Consider the following 26,232-nt stretch of genomic DNA (forward strand, 5'->3'; position numbering starts at 1 on the left):
ATCCGAATCGATCAGTGTAGGTACCTTTTATAGCGTCCATGATGGACTTCAAACTCCATGATTTGTCAATTTCTCGTAATTTCGCGGCCTGAAGACTCTGCTATAGATTTCACCTGATGAACCTACTGGGTAAAAAATTATCAAGTTCCTCTCTGACGTGCAGTTCCATGACTGCAACCACAGATTCTCTGAATATCAAGGGGGGTTTAAGTGGCACCGGCTCGAACTGAAATCAGGGAGGTGGAACAAAGGGTGATTTTTTTTCACCTCCATATGATTTGACTTACTGAATGAATGTGTTTGCACTGAAATTTAGGATAAATGCGTGGGTACATAACGCGACAAACTTTATGCTTGTGCAAATGTTAGCCCTTTTTTGAAGCTTGTGTTGGGAAAGCTCACAAGCAACATCATGTTGCTCACCTTGTAAGGGTGCAGGTGTTATAGGCCCTTTCTGGTTTACTAAACGTTTTGAAAATTGCAGTAACTTTGAGTAGGGATTGGACGGCGGAATTGAGGAAAAGGGAGGTGGGAGAGTTCTTCCACCTCCACGGGAGGACTGCTTTGAAAGGTTTTGCTACCACCTGAGACCTCAATACATCGTCTGACTTGATTTCCCTGTCCGTTCGGATAAGTTGTCGGAGTTTGGGGGCGTCAACATGATGATATATATTTGTCAGATTTCTATAGGAGCTGTCGGATTTCAATTGTTTATAGTTGTAATGCGAGAAGTATACTTATCGACACGACCTACAAAATTGTAGAGGCTATAGGAACCTACTTAGTATCCCTCACATGTCAAACTATAGCCGGTTACGAAAATGCCGAGGCTGAAAATGCATTTATTCACGCGTTCATCCGCAAATATATAATGTTCTCACATGGTTCTAGTAATATGTAGTATCTGCAAAGGAATATAGCAAACTCTCCCAACGGACACTCTCCCAACGGCTTGGTATCTTGAAGTTCTTTCCCTTAACCCATTAGGTAGGCGTGTGACGCTCACCACTCTCGTGTGAATTTCTTTTTTTTTTATCCATTTTGTCTGATATTCCACGTAACATCTCACAACGTGACACCACCATAAACAATGGGAAGAGAGGGGTAATGCATTTGACATCATAAAACACTCATCTCACTGATGTAGCATTAATCAAAGGATCCTGTACATGTTTACATCCCTACCGGTGATTTGTAAATTGAGAGCTTTTACATTAAACCTTTCATTTACTGATTTTGAATCAAAATGAGGCCACTTGTTTTTTTTTTTTTGTTTTTTTTTTTGTTTTTTTTTTTTTGTTTCTTTTTTTTTATGGAGTGACTCCAGCAGCGGACAGCCGTGACCGGATCGAGTAATGGGCAAAACATATTTTGCCATCTCGTAAATTCCCCTACCTCGTTCGCGCTCGTAAGGTTGAGACGATAGAACATCGGTAGGTAGAAAAAAGCCGTGGCCAGCCCAACGCCGATGTAGGCAAAGCCGAACATCCAGTACATGCATCCATGGACGTAGTTCTCCGCCGGGGTGCCCAAGAACGTGATAGCGGAGATAAAACTGGCTACGAGCGAGAAAGCGACCGGAATGGGGTTCATCTTCCGATCCGCCATTAGGAACTCTTGCGTGGTCCGCTGCCGGCCGCCGGTCAGGGCGTGATAGACACCGATGCCGGCTGAGATGATCAGCATACCGGCGAAGATGACATAGTCGGCGGCGGAGAAAGTCTTAGCGTTGTCGTCAGCCATTGTGATAAATGAACAAGGCACCGAAGCTCGATGAATATTCAGAGAGATTAATGATAATCCGAATCAGTGGGAGCCAGAAGATGATCAGGGGCAGAGCAGGGCAGGGCAGAGCAGGGCAGGGCTCTGGTGAAATCTGGCGAGATACAGCTGACGCTTTGCCACAGATACAAGTTCTATCTGTTTTCTGTAGAGTCTGGGGTTGCCAACGCGTGACGAGCTTTCAAAGTTTGTTCGGTGCTTGCATGCAGATGTTTCTCTGCAGATCACGTAGATATGGTTCTCTGTTAACAATGCAGTTGGTGGGAAAAGAGCTTCGAAAACTTTTTCGGGAGCGAGTTGCAGCGCGATGCAGAGTCGGTTTGGGATACTCTTACTACGCCGTGAACACCGGCGAGTCCACTAACCACAGTCGCTTGGGTTCAAGCGATCCGTTTGTTGGCTTGCCAGTGACACAAAGGTCAGGATAAAGTCACACATTATGCGAGTGACCAATCATATTGCTGCACTCGCTAAGGCTACGATGCGAAATACCGTTCTGTGAGTACATCCATGAGCAATGGTAAACAATTCCCTTGCACTTCCCTCCTAAACCAAGAAGCTCCTTTCCTAAACTCACATGCACTGCAGTTTCACAGGTGATGACAACAGTACTTGCTTTACACGATACCAGCAGCTTTAACCATCGAAGATTTTGAATCATATCCAGATGTTGACTAAACACAGCGATTTTTCCCTCAACTCATCGCGCGATGTGTTGGAGGGCTGCCAATAACTTAACACTGTGAGGAGCCGTCGATTTTAAAGAGCAGCGTACCGATAAACAAGCAGGTAGCTGATACTCCGAGGGTTTCTTACAACCTCCGTTCTCTGTGAGTTTAAAAAAAAATGAATGTAGATGTGAGAGTAATCTCAAACAATAACGACAACACAAAAAAGATAATTATGTATGGCTTCCCTTCACCCTTGCAGGTAGCGCTGCACAGTTAACAATAACATCTATTAGTATAGGCTGATCTATGAACCCTTTGTTTCCATTGGCATACAAAGCTTTTAATGAACCTTTAACATACTACCCAATTTCTTAAGTCACCAAATCGGCAGGTATATTATTAATATAGTTTTCTAATCCTTTAACGTCGGGGTGGTTCATAATTTGATCGAATGACCTAGATACGTGTTGAATCAATCGATAGTAGTCTAAAAATAAGACTACAACCCCTCACGGCCTCCCCTCTCTTGTACCCTTCCCTTTAACATGTCTAATCTTCCTATTTTTCTTTAGCCTTTGTCAAAAGCACTCTCCCTCTTTAATCTCAAGCGCAGCGAGCTGAAGGAACGTCGCGCGCGAGACGGAGTCGAAAGCTCTGGCGAACTCAACGTCGACTTCTCCTCCTCTGCAGTCGTCTGCGCTAACATTTGCAAGAGGGCATTTGCCAAAGGCTAACTTTACTCACGCAGTCACGGGAAAAGAGAATGGAGATATACAAGGGGGAAAAGAAAGTAATCAAAAAAGTAGAGAGGTCCGGGGAGAGAACACGGACCCTGAAATCTCGACCATAGTTTGTTGTGCGGACATAAAGAGAGAAAGTGGTCTTGAGGACAAGCTTATACACTTCTGAAAAGCGGTCGATGGAGAAAGAATAAAGGAGATTATTGATCGAGCGGTCCGTTATCTTCGGACAAAACCATGCAACAGAGGTGAAATTGGTAGGCCTACAGTACTTCGTATGAGAGTCGCACAGCAGTTCAATAGCACGCGTTCACGTCTTTGTTACAGGTAGGATATTAGTGATCAGTGGACAGATGATGTACTAGCCAAGAGGAGTTCCGATTCTCCTCTCGCACAGTGTTTCCGAAGGTGTGGGATTGGAACGAGAAATACATGCAGTATACGAACATTGTGGGGTCATGGCATTGGTACAGAACGTCGGAAAAAAAAAAGTAGAGAGTCGACGGGTGACCCAGTTTTCATCTGCCCTCAACGCCGAGGTCAAGACCTTCCTACGTCACACAAAGTCGGCCCTAAGGGGAAAAAATATATACTCCTCAGCTTTCGATGTCTATTCATTTTCCTCTGAAAGGGGCAAACTTCCCGCTCGCCTTGTGCCTCCTTGGTCCGGTCATCATATACGTATATAAAAAAAGGGGGTTGAAGTATGCACCCTCTGATATCTACAAGAGGAAGAAGAGAGAAAATGAAAAAAAAAATGAAGCACCTGCTTGAAAACATCTGGAAGACCAATCGGCCTGGTTTATCTGATGCCACGCTTCCCTTCCACTCAATTTGGATTTGAGCAAAGTTCAGCCGTGGAGGGTGAGATCTACTTTCTCGTCTCATCACCTCCCTATTCAGTGTAAGCGTGTGTGTTGTTATAGGCTGCGACAGAGATACGTCACGGTTATACGTTTACACTTATGTTCTGAAATATGCGTAGCCGAATCAGAACCACCTGTGTATCAAACAAGAATATGAATATGGATCAACAAAGCTAGGCAACTACGGTCATCTGACTCAATTTCATATTATGTTGTACCAAGAGTTCATACCAAATGGGGATCGATCATTATTTTCTCCACGCGGGTCCATCACTTTGGAATAAATTGCCAACAGATATTCTGGAAACTTACAATATTGATACATTTAAAGTGAAGCTAGAATGACACCACTTTAAGCTAAATAGGCCTATATTAGTAGTTCGTTTGTTTTATATTGTTTATTTGTCGTACATTGTTCCCTGTTTGTACCATTTTTCATTTTTTTTTAGTGCTTGAGTACTTTATAGATAGAGCGCTATATACGTAAATAACCATTATATTATTATCAATATTATTAATCTTATACTAAAGCATCTTTGTTGTGCACACTGTTGCAACCATGCCAGACGGGTTCTTTTTCTTCGTGTGCGTTTGTGTGTGTGTGTGTGTGTATGTGTGTGTGTGTGTGTGTTTGTTTGTTTGTTTGTTTGTTTGTTTGTTTGTTTGTTTGTTGTACCAAGGAGTCACTGTAGCTACAGCACATAATTAATGATTATACCAGGATGGCGAGAAAAAAGACATCCTATAATCAACAATGCATCATTGATTTCCAGTCGCCCATGCCAATTCTTCTCTCTTTACCAGTATAACATTGTACATGTACTAAAGTATCCATTGTACTATTTCGTTATTTCTTTGGTATTTATTATTCTACTATCATTACATGATTATCATTTATTAGTATCAACATCATTATATCAATGAGTAAAATGTACAATAGTATGTAGAAGAATTTAAAATGAATATGTCTTATTGGTATAACAAATTGGTGCTGTTGTTGTTTTGTTCCAGTGTTACACGTTTTACAAGCGTGGCTTTTTTAGTGGAACACTGTTTTCCATCATTGTGATTATTTACTATTTTTGTTGCCGTGACAAAGTGCATTGTTTCTTTTTTACGACATCATTCGTGTATAATTTATATTGTATTGAAAAAAAAAATCCTTTATCGGACGAGTGTAAGAGAAATGAAAAAAAATTGTATCACTTTGGATTATGTCAACTTTTTCTTTTCTTTTCTTTGTGATGATGGAAATGAATAAACTATTGAACTATTGAACTATATTAGTAGTATTTCGTTGCCGTATATCTTTAACATATATACTTAGACTCCAACTATTATAGATTGACCGCCATATTTCATACGTTTGCATTTTCTATTGTGCATCACAACTGGATATCAAGTATCAGTTTGTTTTGGTTTTTTCTGTATTTGATGTAGCTTTCACTGAGAAATATGAAAATAAAGTTGAAATGAAATAAAATCAGCTATGCCCTCCTCTCTGTCCACCTGATCGCTGATTAATCCTGCTGCTACACGCATATCAAGTAAATGCATATCGAATTCGATAGTTTTACATAAGCGGTTGCGTTGTGTAGTTTCATCGATAATCACGACCGTGAGACGTGAACTGAGTTGAGAGTGCGATGGGACGTGATATTTTTCATCCTTTGTGAGTCAGCATCGCTTCTTTGAAATTGCACAAGCATCCCATGCAAATGTTGGTAATTGGATGGTGCATTTGGATCGCAGCCAATAACTGCTGGCGTGACTTCTTTGGCAAGTTTTGAAATGATAATGATGATTATGTCTAATCTGTGTTGTGTCAGTGCAGGCAGCGTATACATAGCAACAGCGGCGATTGCCGTCATAAAGTTATGTTACACTGTTTCCAATCTGACAAAATCTGAGCTGCACGACACGAGTGCTCCTCGTGGTTATTGATGAAGCCATAGGAAAGTACAAAAATGAAACTCATTAGTGACCAAATATACGGTACACTGTACGCCGTGTTTTAACTATCTTAAAATAAGGTTGATGAGCATGTTAATACACTGAATTTATTCATGATAACATTCACAGTGACACTCCAGCAAAATACCGAAAAAAAAGTTGTATGCTCGAGCGTTGTCTTCTTCTTCTTAAACATTAAATGGAGGAGCTTTGGCAACAAAGGAGGTACCTCCTTGTATTGAGGTAACGAAGGTCGCATCTCTTGAACAATAGTCAACAGGTGGTGTACATTCAAGTGACGTGTCAGGAAGGGAGAAATCAGCCCCTAATTCCTAATAACTTTCGTAGCCATGACAACCATATAACTTCCCCGAACTGGATTATTAACTGACCGGCATTAACAAGGTCAATAGTCAATTAGAAGGGTCAAGAGTACTATAGCGTCATTTACAGTAGAAGAGAGTTGTGTTTATGTGTTTGAGTATGCGTGTGTATAAATACGTTTTGAGTATGTTTTGTACGTGTGCGTGTCATTAAATGACTAAACGTGACAGGTGGTCGTATGGGGTAAACACACACCAGCATCACTAAAGACTCAAATTTCTCAACACAATAGAGGGCGTTTGACAATCCAATCGGTAGAACCTTTGACGAGAGGCTGTAACCTCAGGCCAATGATCTTCGGACTGTATATTGATAATATAATAGGCTATATAGATCATTCGTCGTCTTTCAGATTAGTGGACGCAGAATGCTCAAGTGATCCTGACCTGAAAGTCATTAGGCGTTTCATGGACTTTCATAATTAGATAGCATATAAGGCAAACAAACCAACAAAAGCGAACTTAGAGTGCCCCTGGCGAACCACTATTCAAAATCAGGATAGTATTGCCTACTCGCTTATGTCATGATTACATGTTGTTTACGCCGCTCCTCTACATGACGTATTCTGAATTGCTTCGATGAAATCCGACCACAAACAGCTGGCGGCGGTCTCTGCTAGACTGACAAGCCAGGAGAGATACAGGGCACCTATCAGCGGTTGACCGTGACCGCTGTGAAGTCAACTTCGCAACCTATAATAAAAGTTTAGATTTCATCCTAAACTGTATAGCTGTCAATTCTTGCGTCAATCAGAATATCTCCGTTGTACGAATTGTGTTGTATTCCTTATATCTCGTGAACTATTGTCATCTTTGATGCATCTCTCTCTCTTTCTCTCTCTCTCTCTCTCTCTATCTATCTATCATGTTTGTCTATCTATAAATCCATCTAAGTCTATCGATCTGCCTATCCATCTATCTATGCAACGAGTTTGCAAAAGGAAGCAACTCCATCCTTGTTCATTTGAGATATTTTGAAGCTGCTAAAAAGCGATGAAATCCGACCACAAACAGCTGGTGGCGGTCTCCGCTGGGCTGACAAGCCAGGAGAGTTGTACAGAGCACCTATCAGCGGTTGACCATGACCGCTGTAAAGTCAGCTTCGTTACCCATAGAAAATATTTGGATTCCTTCTCCCTTCCTGTTTAATTGTCAATCTTGCGTCAATCAAAATATCTCCACAGTACAAATTGTGTTGTAGTCCTTCTATCTCGTGACTTACTGTCATCTATGATCTATTTATCTATCTATCTATCTATCTATCTATCTATCTATCTATCTATCTATCTACAAATCCGCCTATGCCTATCAATCTATTATCATCCTGACGAGCTTGATCGCAAAACGAAGTAATTCCATCCTTATCAATTTGAAATATTTGCGATAGAAGCTGCTAAAAGCAGAGAAAATAATTATAACTTTGAGGATATTCGTTGATCATTATGCAACATGAAAGGTATCAATTCAAAAGTTCTGCTTTGCTTCACGAAAGTTTAATGATGGTGTTTGATCCGCTGTTCGGCCAAACTCTTCATTTAAATCTTATTCATCAATATATCGGCTGTCTATCCAACTGTTTATCTATATTATCATTTTACTGCTCTTTTATCAGATCATTTGTCGTGTTTATAGTTTCCACTCTTATGTCTATAATTACCTTCTTATCAATATTTCTCTTTTCGTATTTTCCTATGGACCTATAACCAATCATTTATCACTAACATTTACTCGATATTCTTTTATGCTTCACATACTTTAAGAATGTTTCCATTCGTCATGATTGTCCATCTCCTCATCTATCCATCCATATCTTTTTCATTTACCTGACTGTCCGTCTTGAATGTTTATGTATGTGCATGTATGTTGTATGTATGAAGATATCATAATATATTCTACATGAATCATCTATCTCTTGTCACATCAACGTATAACAGTTGATTGTGTGGTGATGAGAAAAGGGCGCCCTCATTTTTTTTTTTTTTTTTTTTTTTGATTAATCTGTCACATGCAATTATGGCGCTTGGTAGACGCATGGATTCCGTCGTAAAGTGAAGGTCTCATTGTACATTCAAAAGGTGATTTTAATCCCATTGCACTGTTAGGAGGAAGTCAATGTACTCTTACAATGGTGAGACAGGAAGACGAAAGTGCTTTGGTTGGTAGTGATGAAAACCTGAATGTTGATAAAAGTTTTACTTTTTTATTTTTGCTTTATGTATCGTGCCCAACAAGCGATTCTTTCCGTAAACTGTTTCACTATCGGTATAGCACATTGTTAGGTATATATCTAATTTCTTTTTTTTTTCATTTTGAAGAGCCATGAGAACTGAAAGGTGGACCTGCGCGCTATCCAACTAGCCACTATGATGATGATGATGATGATGATTATTATTATTATTATTATTATTGTTATTATTCTTATGCTTATTATTATTATCGTCATCATAAGAGTCTGTCTATGTCATAAGTAACTTGAGGGGTTTTGTTTTGTTTTATTTTCTTTGTCTGTTTTTTAAGTTGGAGATCAAAATCAAATCTTGTTAGTCTTCCATGTTCTCTCCTCCACAATAATACATCGCGTTGATCGATTATTCATGAAATGATATTGATAGTACTTGCACCTACATCTATGTTTACATCACTGTGCACTGTCAAGTCTCTTTTAAAGTGTATGATTGGGAAACGACGCATTGGCCATGAATCATGGTGAGTTGAAGAGCAGTCGAGGACGCACTGAAGTCGTTTCTCGGAGTAAAACACGTTAATCATCACCGAATTGGGGTTACAATTTCGCATTCTCGCCGATGACGATATTTGCTTGAGTCTATTTCAAGCCTCTTGTGGCAGATGGCATGGTCAGAATTTGAACTCAGAAAATATCTCGTCGTTTGGGGACATTTACATCCCATAAAGATTTGAGGATATCACGGAGAAGAAAATAATGGCATACAATCGGCAGAGTTGAAACTTTGGCTAGTTACAAAGATATTGGGTGGTATGATGTGCCCTTCTGTTGGTAACATAAAAATTATATAATTATATAATGTTCATCGCCCTTGTGGCGGAGAGAGAGATACATAGATAAAATTTATATTGCATTACGGAAAATACATAATTTCATATTTCGAACTATAAATTATATTGAGTGGTCCACAATCTACAAGCACTACTTTTCAGTGGACCTCTCAGTTCTCTTTTTTTTTCTCCTTTAAATATAACTTTGCATTTTCCTATATGTAGACATAATTTATTTCTATTAGTTTGTGGACTATCGTTTATCCTCCGCACTTTGTACTGTATATAAATGCTTATGATGGATTTTCTGATTTACCTTGCGTAATGTTTTGTTGGAAGAAAAATGAAAATGAAATAAATGAATTGAATTGAATAATCATTAATGTGTTGAAAGATGAGAATAAATGACATTTAATAAAACTATTAATGTTTGTTCGATTAAAAGAAAAATTACGCTTAAACATGAAAGGAGTTGGGGGCCATAATGATTGTCATTTACAGCTATAGAGTATGATGATATTGCTACAATTATGACATAAAGTTGTAGATTACTTAAGCTTGGATACCGAGAACGAATCGTGACAAACCAAACTTTAGCTTATTTCTATATTCCAGAAGGTCAAACAATATGATTATCATTTTGGAGTATCATTCTGCTTCATTATACGAAGACATCAACACGTCTGGGGTGGAAGTTCTTTTATATGTTTTTGTTTTTCTTGACGACAAGATAATACATATGTAATAAAAAGGTTACTTAACTCTAAAAGAAAATTTTAATCTCTGATGGCAGAATTCGTAGAGCCCTAAGGTCAGTTGAGCGATTCTTGCCACTGTTATCTTCAACTAGTGAAGTGAGGATAATCTAATGGAGGGTGAATGACATTGTAAAGATATTCAAGACACACACACACACACACACACACACACACACACGTATATCTGTATGTATATATATATCATCATAAAGTAATTCGTAGTCCACGTGATGGCGCAATAATATCAAAAGTAGGACGGAGCTCAATGAATATATCATGTTGTCAATATAAACAGTTTATCTGAAAAAAAATACACAAATTTTCGGGCTCCCTGCCTTTGTCAATTTGTTTTTTAATCACTTGACCAAAAAAAAAAAAAATTACTTTTCAAAGACGGGGAGTTCAAAATTTATGTGTTCTTCAAATAAACTGTTGGTATCGAAAACATGATACATTTCTTGAATTTTGTTCTATTATTCTATTATAATTATACTCGGCAACAAAAAAAAAAGGAAAGAAAAGAAAGTGAACACATTTTCCTTTCATATCTTTCATAGAAGATTTTGATGAAAATAGATATATCATACTATACCATTTTAAGGCAATTTTATTGGCAATCAAACTGTTGGGCCGTTACAAAGGGAAACTTTAGGCATGAGTGAACACATTCGTTTTTGTCCTCCATGGTAAAAAAGCAAAAATTGCAAAAATAGACATGTCATTAATGTGCAGATGCCCTTCGGGATAACAATGATGACAAATGACCAATCTAACGCAATAAAGGACATGAATGAAATGGCAAAAAATAAGTTTTCGTTTTCTCGTATCTCTTTGTCGCCTAAAAGAAAACAAAACAAAGTAAAACAAGAATTTTCTGTCAACATTAATGACGTAGGGAGTAAAGCCACAAAGGTAATTAAATGAACAGAATTATTGAATTGAGGAACCCATGAGACAAAATCAAGAAACAAATAATGTTTTCAATTTCCCTAATATGAAATAACTCTTCTACCATTTTTGTTGATATTGCTTTTCTCTATACCATTTTAATTTGGATTTGACAGAAGAGTTGTGAATGACAACTTGTTAATTTTTGCAAGTTTCTTTTGATTGTGTCTTGGAAGAGAAAAACGAAAGTGTTTACTCATGCGTAAAATTCTACTTTTCATTGACCTACCAGCTTTAATACGGTGTATAATACATAATATTTTAGCCCAATATTCAATGACAAATATGAACTTGAAAAAGTGTTCACTTTTTTCTGACATTATAGATCATGGACCCCGGATATAGATAGATGGTTACATAAAGATGAACTAAACGAGTGAACAGCGTAATACCGCACAGCAAGTGACCATTCTGAATTCTAAGATTGTATACACTGTAATCAAATTCTTCCAGACTTCACTTTCTATTTGCAGGCTTGCAAACTTTGATTCTACATCTAGATTGCCTTGCTTGCGATACATGAGTGAATTACATCGCTTACATTACTGTAAAGATATACGTGGTTCTGGCTGAAGAGTTTTTAGTAACTGCATGTAGTTAAGGTTTTTATCCTGTAAAAAGGAAAACATATGAAAATATCACAAACTAATGAAAAAACACATACATGTACATCTAAGATTTTCTGGACTTCCACATTCAGTTCAGATCCCCTATCCCCTGTTCTTGGATCTCCCTTCCTCCTTTGTCCCTTGAGGTCACTCCCTCCCCCCCCCCCCCCCCACCACCTTGCACTACCACGCGGTCAAACATTTTCACCGCTCCTGGTGATAACATTGTCATTTTGTTAATGGGCGCTGTGGCATAATGGATAAGAGGGCCCGAGTTTGACTCCTGCAAGGTGCTTATAGACGTCCTAATTCGGACAAGATACTTTTACCCACAATGACCCTCTCGACCCATCAGGTGTAGAAATAAGTATACGTAACAATGCTAATTGGGTAATGATGACAGGGCCCTCTGGAAGAACAGTACAACGTGTTGATACTGAAGAGACAATACCCTGGCAAAGTAAGACCATAATAACAATAGTGCATTTAGCACAAAACCATTAAACCATGGGTCCCTACAGCTATTCATCATAATTATCAAACACGCGAGCATAAATATCCAGTTTCAATGTGATCAATCAGACACCAAATATTTCCCTGGTCCTCAGAATTCATCTCACCTCGTACGCACTCGTTGATCCCATCGTATAGAAGAAGGGGACGAAACAGCGAACGGTGACGACACCCGCCAGGACGTAGGCCAGGCAAAACCATCCGTACACCGTCCCGTGCTCGTAGCTCTCCACCGGAGCCCCCAGAAACGTGACGGCAGAGATGAAGCTCGCCACCAGCGACATCGCTACGGGGAAAGCACTCATACGACCGTCAGCGAGCAGGAACTCGGCGGTCGTCTGTTGCTTCCCGCCGCAGCATCCGTGGTACACCCCGATGATTGCGGAAACCAGCAGCAGTCCAACAAATACCAGATAGTCCCACATCAAAAACTTCGCGGAGAAAGAGTCATCCATCTTTCCAGCAGAGTGAGGCGGATTATATAGTCTGATCTTTATGTTTTTTATCAGTGTTTTCAACTTTACAATGGTTCTGCTCTTTTGTAAAGGATCTGACTATTAACTAACGCTAAGGGTGATCTGCTCTTGCGTCAGTGTAGGGTTTTACTGCTCTAAGAAGTTCGAAAGTAAAACAGTGAAACCAATCCAGCGTTCCTTTTGGAAGTCTGCGTCAAACATAAGTCTTCGGCGTAAAATATCTCTGATTTTTGCTGGGGCAGCCGATAAACCCCAGTATTCGAGTTGATTCCCGCTCAAAGTTGCATAACCATCCTGTTTCCAAGACGATGATCTCATTTATCATGGCGCCCTAACATTTTAACCACCTTATGGAGTGAGACCCAAAGAACCTCCTCCTTCTTGCCGAATCTTTGAATGTGCACATCATCTCCTTCTGACGCATCCGCCGTCTCTGGCGTAACCATAGCAACATCTCCAGAGATGGGCAATGGGGACAGAATCCGCTACCGCGTGTTTTACATCGCAAACACTTCAATAATGTGTAAACAGCGGGGCGTATCCTAAGTGGTAGATGATTAGACAAACTTCCGTAGCGACTCGAGAAAATGTATCAGAAGTGTGATGTGTGAAAGATTATGGTTTGTACGTGTCGTTTTGCTCGTCGCTGGACTGCTGCCAAAGAACTCGAAACTGGACAACATTGATTTGTTAGGTAATAACAAGGGGGGGGGGGGTTGACAATGAGCCATGCAAGGTGCCCTCTTCTTGCATTATTATGAAACGTTGTGATCCTGACCAAGCAAAATCCCAAATCTAGTTTTAGAGGTTTTTTGACAATCAAAGTATGGACTTCAGATATGATTGATGTCGTGTTGTTGAAAGCGCAATGCAACTCTGGTTTTAAGTGTAAAAGTCAAATAAAAGAGAATAAAGATATACCATTGCAACATAAGAAAATTATGGGTTTGTTAGCTTCACAAGTTTCCACAAACGCATTTATAACATGATATGATATCACCTATATGACATTTTGTGTCCAGTTTTGATGAAACATCTGCCTTTCTGTTTGATTAAACTCGTCCCATTTAAGAAAGTAAATGTGGTTTTGCATTGCGCATGATAATTATTTAATCCTCCTTGTGTCATTTTGATAAGATACTAGTAAACTATTGTCTTAACCCATTATGTGCTTTGAGTGCCGACTGGAGCAGAATCATGTCTGCTTCGAGTGGGATACTTATAGCTAGGATTGGTAGGATCCGCAATACCTCGACGTTCCAGCTACAGAATAACTTATTCATGCATTCGTGTCATCTTGCCTCGATTATAAATAGTCTCGTAGCCGGACTATACCCAAATTCCATATTGCATCCCTTTAACGTATCCAGAACACTGCCGCCAGACTAGTCACATGTATACCGAAAATGTAAACACATTACTCTCATCATCCAGTCGCTTCATTGGTTACCAATGCAGAAATGCGTTGTCTCCATTGTCTTCAAAGCTATTCACAGTGAAGCCCCTGCTCATACCTACAGAACCTAATCTCCCTCCAATCCTCATCAACTTCTTCTGCATCTCGTCGTCTACGCTCCCACGCTACTGACCACTTTCAACTGCTCCCCGGTAAGAACACTCATTCGCTGTTATTGCACCCAAGCAAGTCCCCATTTATATACGAGAAGCCCCATTAGTAGAATCATTCAAGTCACTTCTGAAAACTCACCCTTTACTCCTCCGGTCAATGTATTGAGGGTAAAGCGAATCGTACTACCCACCCATTTATTGTTACATACTTATTACATACTGATGTATGTCAAATTCTTCTTTTCTTCGGTGTACTTCGTATTTTTGACATGTTTGTTATCTCTCACTTTTCATTTTCCTTCCCTTTCCTTTCGTCTCTTTTTCCTTGCGCTTAGAAACATTCCATTAAGCACGTGTAATGCATGATCATTATTATCATTAGAGGATCCACTACAAATAACTTCTGCTCACTTTCAAATGTATCCCCGTTCTCGCTCCTCCTTACTTATCTCAAAACCATCCGTCATCCATCCCGGTACACCCTCCGCTCCTCACAAGGTATCACACTGAACAATCCAACTTCCAAGATGCTTGCCACACTTGGGGATATATAAAGCATTTTCATCTGCTGCTCCCAAACTGTGGAATCAGCTATACCCCCAAACTCTCCGCAACAAGTTATCTCTCACCATCTTCAAAAAACACTTGTTTCATTAACGTTGATAATCCAATGGTAAAGCGCATTGGGAACATGCACGTTTATAGAAAATGCACTGTATAAATGTATTATTATTATCATTATTATTATTATCATTATCATTATTATTATTATTATTATTATTATCATCATTATCATTATTATTATCATTATTATTATTATTATTATTATTATTATTATTATTATTATTATTATCATTATTATTATTGTCTCTATCTTCACAAGATATCTGTTGGAGATCAATATCACGTCAAGTTCCATCCTGGAACCTTAGACTTCTAGTACTTTTCTCAGGATTCGCGCCGTCCCCAGCAATGCTGCTTTTTGGAGCGTTTGCACTCGATCGGGCACACCCACATCGTCCAAGTGCCGTCGCAGCTGCTTTGGCGTTGTTCCGAGTGCTCCAACGACAATAGGGATCACCTTCGTTCTCGGGGGGGGGGGGGGGGGGTCTGGTGGCCCATTCGGGCCACTAAAATCTTTTGATTTGAAATTTTGATGGCCCAAAAAAGATATGTAGTGGCCCGAATGAAAACACAAGTAAAATCCATTTTGCCCGATCGGTTCACCAAATAATAAATTTGATGGCCCGTCACCGATTATTGGTGGCCGCGGGCCACCGGGCCACCGCTTGTAATGTTAATCCCTGTTTATATATACTTGTCACTCTAGTCTCCGCTGTTGGCTGTAGATAGTATATTTTACTTCAAAATTAGGTTTAGACAAAGCCACACCAAAACAAACAAGCAAAAAACAAACAGACAAGACCTTTCTGTAATTAAACAAAAAAGTTATGGATTTTTCAGATTTTTACATTTTCTCAAGGAACAGAGATATAAGTGGCAACCATAATAATGATGCAAACTGCAGGACGTGAATAATGGTAGTCAACAAACAAATCTCCCATTGACATCTACATAGATACTGTGTAGGAGAGGGTGGATGTGGGTGAACACATGAAATAAGCCAGAATAAACTTTATCCTTCACACCAATTCCATTGTTAATGTAGTTTTGTAGTAACCTGTAGCAACAGTAACCTGCAGGGATTGTGGTGGTAGGGAATGATTGACCAACAACGTGTATAAATCTGTGTGCAAACCAGCTTTGGAGAGTTGTTTCGTTATGGCATGATCACTCAAGTTTTTGTGTATAGTTTCAGCCACTATCATTACGCGGTGAATTCTTTGTGACGCGTTAACATTTACATTCCAGAGCTTTCTCAATATTCATCCCATTTTGACGCAACATCTGTTTGTAAAAATATTTTTTCCAGTTTTTTTTTTTTTTTGTATAACTGGACTTTATGAATCAAAGTCAATTTGATAATTTATATCATGATGTTTATCTTCATGCTCGTATACTGAGAAAAAAAAACCGCAGCTGATACTGTCACTGCTCATCACCAAGGCCTCTATCGCAATTCCACAATAAAAAAATCACATTCCTCTACAATGTCACTTAGTGGTGCCATACCCTAAGCAGACATTGTTTGGCTAACTGTTACCATGGAAGCGGTAGTGATGCTGAGGATTTGTTAGGTACAATAGTGCGACATTTCATATGACAAATGATATGATGGTACCGATACTAAATTTATTAATACGTTTTCTTGACATCATCATACTTTTCTATCATCATCCTCATTTACTGTCATCATTAAATTTTTCATCGTCGTCATCATCATCTTAATCATCATCGTCTTCATCTCAAAGATGACATCAATAATCACCGTTCTTCGAGTGATGGTTGGAATGATGTTGTGTCGGGCAATTCAATACTCTCGTTTCCGCTTTGCTCATGGTCCTATTTCTATCATATTCCTATGATACGGAATATATTCCACTCAATGTTTTGTTAAGCTGGATCGCTGTTCTATACCAAGTCATATCGAAAAGACTAACAGTGTATTATTGAAATGATAGTACATTATCATTTTTGTTCGCTCTGCCACCTTTAATGCCACTCTCTACAAGTGGATACAAATAAGTTTGCATTTGCTCCGTGGCTTTTGCTCCTGCGACAATTGTTCCCATGAAATATTTAATCCTCACATCAAACTAAACCTCAAACCCTATATCACAACCCTCACTCTACGTCATTTGAGAAGACCGGAGCAATTTTCGCAGGAGTAAAATGTTAGTGTCACTGTCGAGGGGATCAGAGATGGAAACACTTGTCGTATGGTGTCGATAGTGTTAAAGGGGAATCCAGTCCAAATATAAGTTAGTCTGATAAGAAAGAGTAAAATACTACGAGTTCAACAGTATAATTTTGATCGAAATTGCATGAAAAGTAAGGAAGTTACGACATTTTGAAATTTCGCTATTTCGGGGGAAACAGTTCTTGAACAGTCCATATGAATATGCAAATGGCAAAGTGAGCATATCATCCCCTCACAACTCACCATATAGTTTGTACATACAATTTTGAAATTTCCAGTTTTCCTTCCAAACGCAATTATGCCCGAGGATCAAATCCTTGTATGTCTAACTGATCACTATTGTGAAGTTATTCAACCAGGAATAACATCATGTTTCAGACTTCAATGACAGAAACATTGAATTTTCGTGATTTTTTTTTACTCGATCAATGGAAAATTGTGAGGGTGCGATAATATTATAGTTAGCTCACTCATTTGCATATTCATATCCACTGTACAAGAACTGTTTTGCAGAAATCAGCAAAACTTCAAAATGTCATAACTTCCTTATTTTTCATCCGATTTCAATCAAATTTTTACCATTGAGCTCGTAAGAGTTTACTCTTTTCTATGAGACTAACGTATATTTGGATTGGATTTCCCCTTTAACCCAACGCTTGCGAAAACCGGAAGTATCATGGCGATGTGATCAAAAGGATTTTGGCAAGTACTATAGGTGTTACCAACAAAAAAAATCGCACTTTTGATCCTTAATAGTTAAAAAAGATATGTATCAGATAACACTAACATTGGTATGAGTGATAGCTGAATGGTGCACAGCTTTGTTGGAGGTAATTTAACAATGAAAGCATAAATCAGTTTCGTTAAATTCAAGATTTATTTGTAAGTTCGGTTTCAGACAATGGTCCTGAAAAATGGCCAGGATTGGAATGCTCTTTTACAAATTCATGAGAAATTCCACTGTCACAGCTAGTCTTTATTTATCCTGAAATGTAGTGTATGCAAGCACAATGAAAACATGTGCTTACTTTTTTTTTCATGTGCATGCATTTGCCCAGGGCAATCTATCATTAATTATCAACAAAAATCCGCACTCATCAACTCAGATTGATAATATTTTCTCGAATGTACAGTATATAATAAAACAATTACAGGGAGTATATTGTGTTCTGAAGTTTCTGATCATTTACCAATATTTTCAATTTGTGAATATAAATTAGGTTGTAAAAAATTATTTGATAAAATTCGGTATTACAAAGAATTGAAATGTAATGTAGTGTAGAATTGCTGAAACAGAAATCATTTTTTAGAGGAATGGACAGACATTTATTGTGTTAATAATGTTAATATGGCATATAAACGTTTTAATAAAAAATGTTGTATTATTATGAATATAATATTCCTTTATGTAGAATAAAAAACCAAACGAAGTAGACCAAGATATTCTTGGAATACAATAGGTATTCTGAACTCTATAAAAACTCGTAATAGTTTGTATTAGTTATTCATAACCAAACTGAATTTGATTTGAATATGTACAAAGTTTATCGAAATAAATAAACAAAATTGCTCCGTTTATCCCGCAGATTATATTTTGCTGACAGAATAAAAAAAGGTCTCTTCGAATACCAATGCAACATGGAAAATCATCAAAGAGGTCATAGGTAAAAAGTCCAATTCTCCACCAACGGATTGTATCACATTAAATGGCATCAAAATAAATGATCCCAATACGTATGCAAATTCATTTAACTCATTCTTCGTTAATATAGGTCCAGAACTTGCTACTAAATGTAGCAATACTTCTGCACATTTTACAGGTTATCTCTCTGACCAAAATTGAGAGTCTCATTATTTCAACCCAACAAGTCCCAGTGAAATTATCAATATCACCAAATCTCTAAATAGCTCTAAATCTTGTGGTTATGATGAAATAAGTACGACGCTTCTGAAGGAAATAGTTTATCCACTCGCAGAACCGTTATTTCATATATTTAATCTTTCTTTATCACAAGGTAATTTTCCAAATTTGCTGAAAATAGCCAAAGTTAATCCTACTCATAAAAAAAGATGATCCTCATGAAATTAGCAATTATCGTCCAATTTCTTTGTTGCCTAATATATCCAAAATCTTAGAAAAAAAATGTTTATAATAAACTTCTTAAATCTATTACTAAACACGATATACTTATTACAAATCAATATGGTTTCAGAAAGAATTATTCTACTGACTTAGCATTGATACAAATTAATGATAAAATTTTGCTTTTGCCAATAAAGAACACGATGCAGGTATATTTTGTGATTAGAGTAAGCCATTCGACACCCTTGACCATTCTATTCTACTCTCCAAACTTAGTCATTATGGTATTCGGGGTCAAGCACTTTTATGATTTAAAGATTATCTAACTAATGGAAGACAATATTTTACCTTTAATGCTCTTGTTTCTGATCCCCTATTAATCAAATGTGGTGTTCCTCAAGGCTCAAAGATATAATTTACCATTTGCAGATGAAACAAAAAACCAGCATTAGTGCTTCAAAATAGTTCTAAAATGTGAGTTAGGGATAGAAACAACCACTGTGAAATTTTGAATCCATATAATCAATGTTAAATATTGTTAAATACACAAAATGTGAACAATAGTTATAATAAGAATGCTTCCAGACTAAACCGTCAACAGTTATGGTTTAGTGAGAAAAATGCTGATATCTCCTTATATTTTAGGCTTTATTGTGAAAAATTTATATGATACGATGTTTTGTGATACAACAGACCTACACATATGCATCAAATGTGATATCTTGAACATTTTCAAAATCACTGCTCCCAAAGGTAAACTGGACCTTCAAGTCTGGGCCCACTACTATTCCTTCTTTATGTCGATGATATCATTAATACATCCTCTCACTTCTCACCTTCGTTTTATTTGCTAATGATACCAACATATTTCATTCTCATAAAGATCTTAAGATTTTAAATGACACTTTAATGTGGAAATTAGTAAAGTTTCAAACTGGTTTAAGTCTGATAAATTTTCTTTGAATTAAAAAAAGACTCATTTTACTTATTTTAAACTTCATTCATATAAAAGAGATACGCCGATACATATTAACATTGATGACATTCCATTAGAAAAGACAACAAATTCAAAACTTCTGGGAGTATTATATAGACGAAATTTTGATTTGGAATGAACATTTGAATCATGTTACAACGTGTATTTCTGAGAATATAGGGACCATTTCCAAGCTGAAGATTTTGTCTCCCTCGTTCAACTTTATTTTTATTGTATAATTCCTTAAAGGGATGGTACAGTTTTGGTGGAGATGAGAATTGGGCTTTTAACTTTTAGCGAAAAACCAAGAAAACATTCATAAAATGGTACAGAGCATACCATTCTAAGAGGAATTCAATGTTTATTTGATGAAAATCTCGTTTCAAATGACTGAAACATCCAAAAACAAAGTAAAACAAAGCGATCGTAAAAAGTGTGGGTCCTACACTTTCTAGAATCGCTCTGTTTTGGATATCTCAGCCATTTCAAAACCAATTTTCATCAAATAAACGTTGAATTCCTCATGGAATTACATGCTCCTTCATATATCATAAGAGGTTTCTCATCATCTCACCAAAAAATCTTAGAAACCTGAAATTAGGTCTCAACCAAAACTATACAATCCCTTTAATTCTCCCATATATAAGTTATGGTGATATTGTATGGGAAACTTGCGGCTCTACCAAAATAATTTCTATTTCCAAATTAAAAAAGAAAGGTATACGTATTTGTACTGGATCGTATCTGTACTGGATCGCATTTTCTGGCTCATACTGATTCTTTATTTCATGAACTTAAAACATAAAAGGTTTTTGATTTGACTATTATTCAAGTAGCAGTGATTATGTTTAAATATATTGATGATCAACTTCCATCATCGTTAATAACATGTTTAGATTTATACTTCTGTCCTTTCGTACCCTGCTACTCGTATATGTACATATTTCCATCTTTTGAATCCCAAATTATTAATGACACATAAATCTATCAGATATTCGGGTCCGGACATCTGAAATAATCTCCCGGACAATATAAAGTCTTGCTCAAGTATTTATTCCTAGAAAGCTTCACTAAAGTGGTATTTGATACAATCATATTCTCCCCACTCATTAAAGGGGAAGGCTAGTAACTGATCAGTGAGAATCAGTGGAAATGCTGGGAGATGATTGTTCCAATCCTTATGGGATTCATTCAAGAGTTCATTGTATATCTATTGTTGTGTGAAAATGATTTGCTTCAGAACGGTTTCATATTCAAGTAATGTGCAGATTAATGCTCCGTCACTGACCAGGGACACTAACCTGGAAGCATTAAACTGCACATTATTTGAATATGAGACCATTCTGAAGCAAATCATTTTCACACAACAATAGATATACAATGAACTCTTGAATGAATCCCATAAGGATTGGAACAATCATCTCCCAGCATTTCCACTGATTCCCACTGATCAGTTACTAGCCTTCCCCTTTAAGATATGAAATATTTACGGTGAATGATTGTTATCTTTTTTCCAATCTCTGTTTTCTTCCTTCAATTGTATCTTGCACTCACACCTACAACTGCACTGCACCCACCTGATCACTTTCCTCCAAGAGAGTTGTGTCATTGGATAGTCCTTTTATGAGGCCTCCATCCATTTCAAGTTTAACCGCTTACGATGATGGTCTCCTGAATTCAATTATCTCTGTTATTTACTGAAAAATACCGTGTGTTTTATTTTATGTTTTTGTGTATCAATACACTCATATATATACTGTTCAATGCAATCACTTATGTGTATTTATTTGTGTACTGTTATCGATCTATTTCACTGCACTTGCTATTCTTTGTCTTTGTGCTTTTGAAATTAGTATTCAATTTGTATCTCATTGAATGCGGAAATGAATTAAATCAAAATACTAGAGTAAAGCATTCATGTGCCTTGGAGCAAGAGACCATAATTCCAGTCAGCAGAGCTCTGAAAAGGTGGTATTCGTAGTATTCATGTTATTGTTCAGGGTCACTGTAAGCACACACTCACATACACCCAATTGGTTCCTGTGTATAAATCAGTTTTGTACAAAAATCTGGAACTTAACTTGATAATTAATAATGGATTTGATAAAACTGATTCATGCTCTCATATTCAAATCACCTCCAAATAAATTGTACATTATTTAGTCATTTTCATATCAATGACAGCGCAATCTGAATTTTCAAAATAAGGAGCAATAAGGAACAAAAGTTGGAAATGTTTTTTGTAACACCTTGTATCATAGATATTATCTTGGATAATTATAATAGATTAATGTTTTAAACCATAGACGGACACCATGATGGCGAGTTTCCGTTGGGTATTCTTCCTATACTATAATACTCGAAGTTGTTGTTGTTGTCGCGGCCTTATGTATTTCCTGTTTTATTTCGGCGTTGCTGGTTTCTCTATCTCCTCCCGAGCCGTCGGCTCCGGGCAGTTGCGACCGGTGCCGTCGGCCGCAGGAGAGTATCCTACATCGAATGGCGCGGGTTTCGTCCCCTCTCCGCCTCCGTGTCGACGTCGAGGACGAAAAAGAAAAATTAATTAGCTACATGCATAATGCATTTTTGTGCGTGACGAAAGAGCCCAGCGTTTCAATATTCACGGAACCTGCGCTGGCCTCCTGCTTTCTCGATCTTCCATATTTTAGCTTGCAGAGACACTGGGGGATACTGAAGATGATGGTGCAGCGAAATCTCTGACATCTTCCGGCGGACGCGCACGCACACACACAATGTACCTCGCAGAACTCTATACACACTCTACACTGTGTGTATATAGTTCTGTGATGTACCTTTGCCTCCGCCTGTTACGTGTACTGAATGTATTGACGATAGTTACACGAATCTGTGTGTGCGTGATATGGACTACAAGGGCATTTACGTACAGTTCGCCATTTATATTGGCGTCCCCAAATGAAAACAACGAACGTTGGTTATGTAATTGTATTTTGCACAACTGCAGAATACTATATGCTGCTCAGGTACGTCATTTAGTTTGCTCGCCGTTTGCTCTCAAGTCCGGTGTCATTGTACGCAGACTGTTTAGGACGCGGCTAAATATATTTGCCGATCGTACCCTTACATATCAGATTACACGCGCAGCTGTGTCCATTCGTTTACTGCAGAGCTGCTGTAATCATACATATTCATAAGATGAGCGGACGTAGAGGAAAACCTCGCTTTGCCGACCGCCTATTTTTAAAATTGCAAGTGGAAATAGAATGTGTGGTTCTATATGGTCTATCAAACCAAGTTTTGGTGACAAAAAAAGAGGGAGCAAATGAAGACGAATGCAGTGATGTATATATTCTTCTTTCTTCCATAACATGGGAAAAATATTAAAGAAAAAAAATACGAGGTCGAGAGAACCTACTCCCACGGGTGCCTATTAAACCTGATGACTATGATCTCCCCCTCCCCAAATAATAACAATGATGATAATGATAATAATAATGATAAGGATAATGATAATAATGATATAATAATAACAATAATAGGAGCAATAATTGTAGGCCTAATATTAATTATGATAATGTACAATCTGAAGCAGATGTAGTTCTATATTAATATGATATATCAAGCCAAGTTTTGGTGATTAAAAACAAAAAGGAGGGAGCAAAATTATGAAGATATATCTTATTTTTCTCTCATAACGTGGGGAAAAGAAACATGAAAAAAAAAACCACAAAACAAACCGAGGCCTTGAGACCAGCCGTGGATTCCCGCGGGTGCCCGCGTGGATGCAAGAGCAGGGGGTAATCAAAGTCATAGTGTTAATATCTTCCCGTTTCGACGGGAACAACCTGTGGGCAGAACTTTCGGGGAATCTCATTTGCGTTTTTGGTAATTTTTCCCTGAATGTTTTTGTTTTTTGCCCTGCGGAGGTGGAAATGTGTGTGTGCGTGAGGGGGGGGGAGGGGTGAGGCGCAACAAGACAACTGTTGGACTTCAACGGGTGCAAATAACCCCTCGAAACTCAAGTTCTATAATAAAAGCAAGTAGTGGCGGGAATGATCCCTACCAATTGACCGGATCGCCTGGCATATACTACAAAAATGTATTATAAAATTTCTGGGAAGGGTGGTCATTTAGAAGACAGCACAATTAACGAAAGAATGAGAAGACTTTTCTTTTTATTTCTTCAATAAAAATGTGCAAAATCGTATTATGAGAAAAAAAAAATTAAACCCCTCAGACCCGTGGATTTCCACGGGTGCTGCTAGTCCTATACTATAATACTCGAAGTTGTTGTTGTTGTCGCGGCCTTATGTATTTCCTGTTTTATTTCGGCGTTGCTGGTTTCTCTATCTCCTCCCGAGCCGTCGGCTCCGGGCAGTTGCGACCGGTGCCGTCGGCCGCAGGAGAGTATCCTACATCGAATGGCGCGGGTTTCGTCCCCTCTCCGCCTCCGTGTCGACGTCGAGGACGAAAAAGAAAAATTAATTAGCTACATGCATAATGCATTTTTGTGCGTGACGAAAGAGCCGAGCGTTTCAATATTCACGGAACCTGCGCTGGCCTCCTGCTTTCTCGATCTTCCATCTTTTAGCTTGCAGAGACACTGGGGGATACTAAAGATGATGGTGCAGCGAAATCTCTGACATCTTCCGGCGGACGCGCACGCACACACACAATGTACCTCGCAGAACTCTATACACACTCTACACTGTGTGTATATAATAGTTCTGTGATGTACCTTTGCCTCCGCCTGTTACGTGTACTGAATGTATTGACGATGGTTACACGAATCTGTGTGTGCGTGATATGGACTACAAGGGCATTTACGTACAGTTCGCCATTATAGGCGTGAAATGAAAACAACGAACGTTGGTTACCGTTATGTAATTGTATTTTGCACAACTGCAGAATACTATATGCAGCTCAGGTACGTCATTTAGTTTGCTCGCCGTTTGCTCTCAAGTCCGGTGTCATTGTACGCAGACTGTTTAGGACGCGGCTAAATATATTTGCCGATCGTACCCTTACATATCAGATTACACGCGCAGCTGTGTCCATTCGTTTACTGCAGAGCTGCTGTAATCATACATATTCATAAGATGAGCGGACGTAGAGGAAAACCTCGCTTTGCCGACCGCCTATTTTTAAAATTGCAAGTGGAAATAGAATGTGTGGTTCTATGGTCTATCAAACCAAGTTTTGGTGACAAAAAAAAAAAGAGGGAGCAAATGAAGACGAATGCAGTGATGTATAATCATTCTTCTTTCTTCCATAACATGGGAAAAATATTAAAGAAAAAAAATACGAGGTCGTGAGAACCTACTCACACGGGTGCCTATTAAACCTGATGACTATGATCTCCCCCTCCCCATATAATAACAATGATAATAATAATAATAATAATAATAATACTAATAATAATAATTATTATGATAAGGATAATGATAATAATGATATAATAATAACAATAATAGGAGCAATAATTGTAGGCCTAATATTAATCATGATAATGTACAATCTGAAGCAGATGTAGTTCTATATTAATATGATATATCAAGCCAAGTTTTGGTGATTAAAAACAAAAAGGAGGGAGCAAAATTATGAAGACGAAAATATCTTATTTTTCTCTCATAACGTGGGGAAAAGAAACATGAAAAAAACCCCACAAAACAAACCGAGGCCTTGAGACCAGCCGTGGATTCCCGCGGGTGCCCGCGTGGATGCAAGAGCGGGGGGTAATCAAAGTCATAGTGTTAATATCTTCCCGTTTCGACGGGAACAACCTGTGGGCAGAACTTTCGGGGAATCTCATTCGCGTTTTTGGTAATTTTTCCCTGAATGTTTTTGTTTTTTGCCCTGCGGAGATGGAAATGTGTGTGTGCGTGAGGGGGGGGGGGGGGAGGGGTGAGGGGCAACAAGACAACTGTTGGACTTCAACGGGTGCAAATAACCCCTCGAAACTCAAGTTCTATAATAAAAGCAAGTAATGGCGGGAATGATCCCTACCAATGGACCGGATCGCCTGGCATATACTACAAAAATGTATTATAAAATTTCAGGGAAGGGTGGTCATTTAGAAGACAGCACAATA

General features: G+C 38.2%; 1 protein-coding gene and 1 pseudogene across 1 annotated transcript in view; both read right to left on the reverse strand.

Annotated features, from left to right (window-relative positions):
- Positions 1 to 1,743, reverse strand: part of LOC139732682 (sodium-coupled monocarboxylate transporter 1-like) — a 61,743-nt gene extending 60,000 nt beyond the window's left edge. The window contains exon 1 of the mRNA XM_071643537.1: positions 1,396 to 1,743. Within this exon, the coding sequence (XP_071499638.1) occupies positions 1,396 to 1,743 (348 nt within the window). The remainder of the gene's footprint in view (positions 1 to 1,395) is intronic.
- A 10,592-nt stretch (positions 1,744 to 12,335) lies between these two features.
- Positions 12,336 to 12,692, reverse strand: LOC139732683 (sodium-coupled monocarboxylate transporter 1 pseudogene; annotated as a pseudogene).
- Between the last annotated feature and the right edge of the window lie 13,540 nt (positions 12,693 to 26,232).

The sequence above is a fragment of the Diadema antillarum genome, unplaced genomic scaffold (assembly GCF_040938485.1).
Source record: "Diadema antillarum isolate AM-2024a unplaced genomic scaffold, OU_Dant_1.0 seq00000442_RagTag, whole genome shotgun sequence".
Classification (NCBI taxonomy): Eukaryota; Metazoa; Echinodermata; class Echinoidea; order Diadematoida; family Diadematidae; genus Diadema; species Diadema antillarum.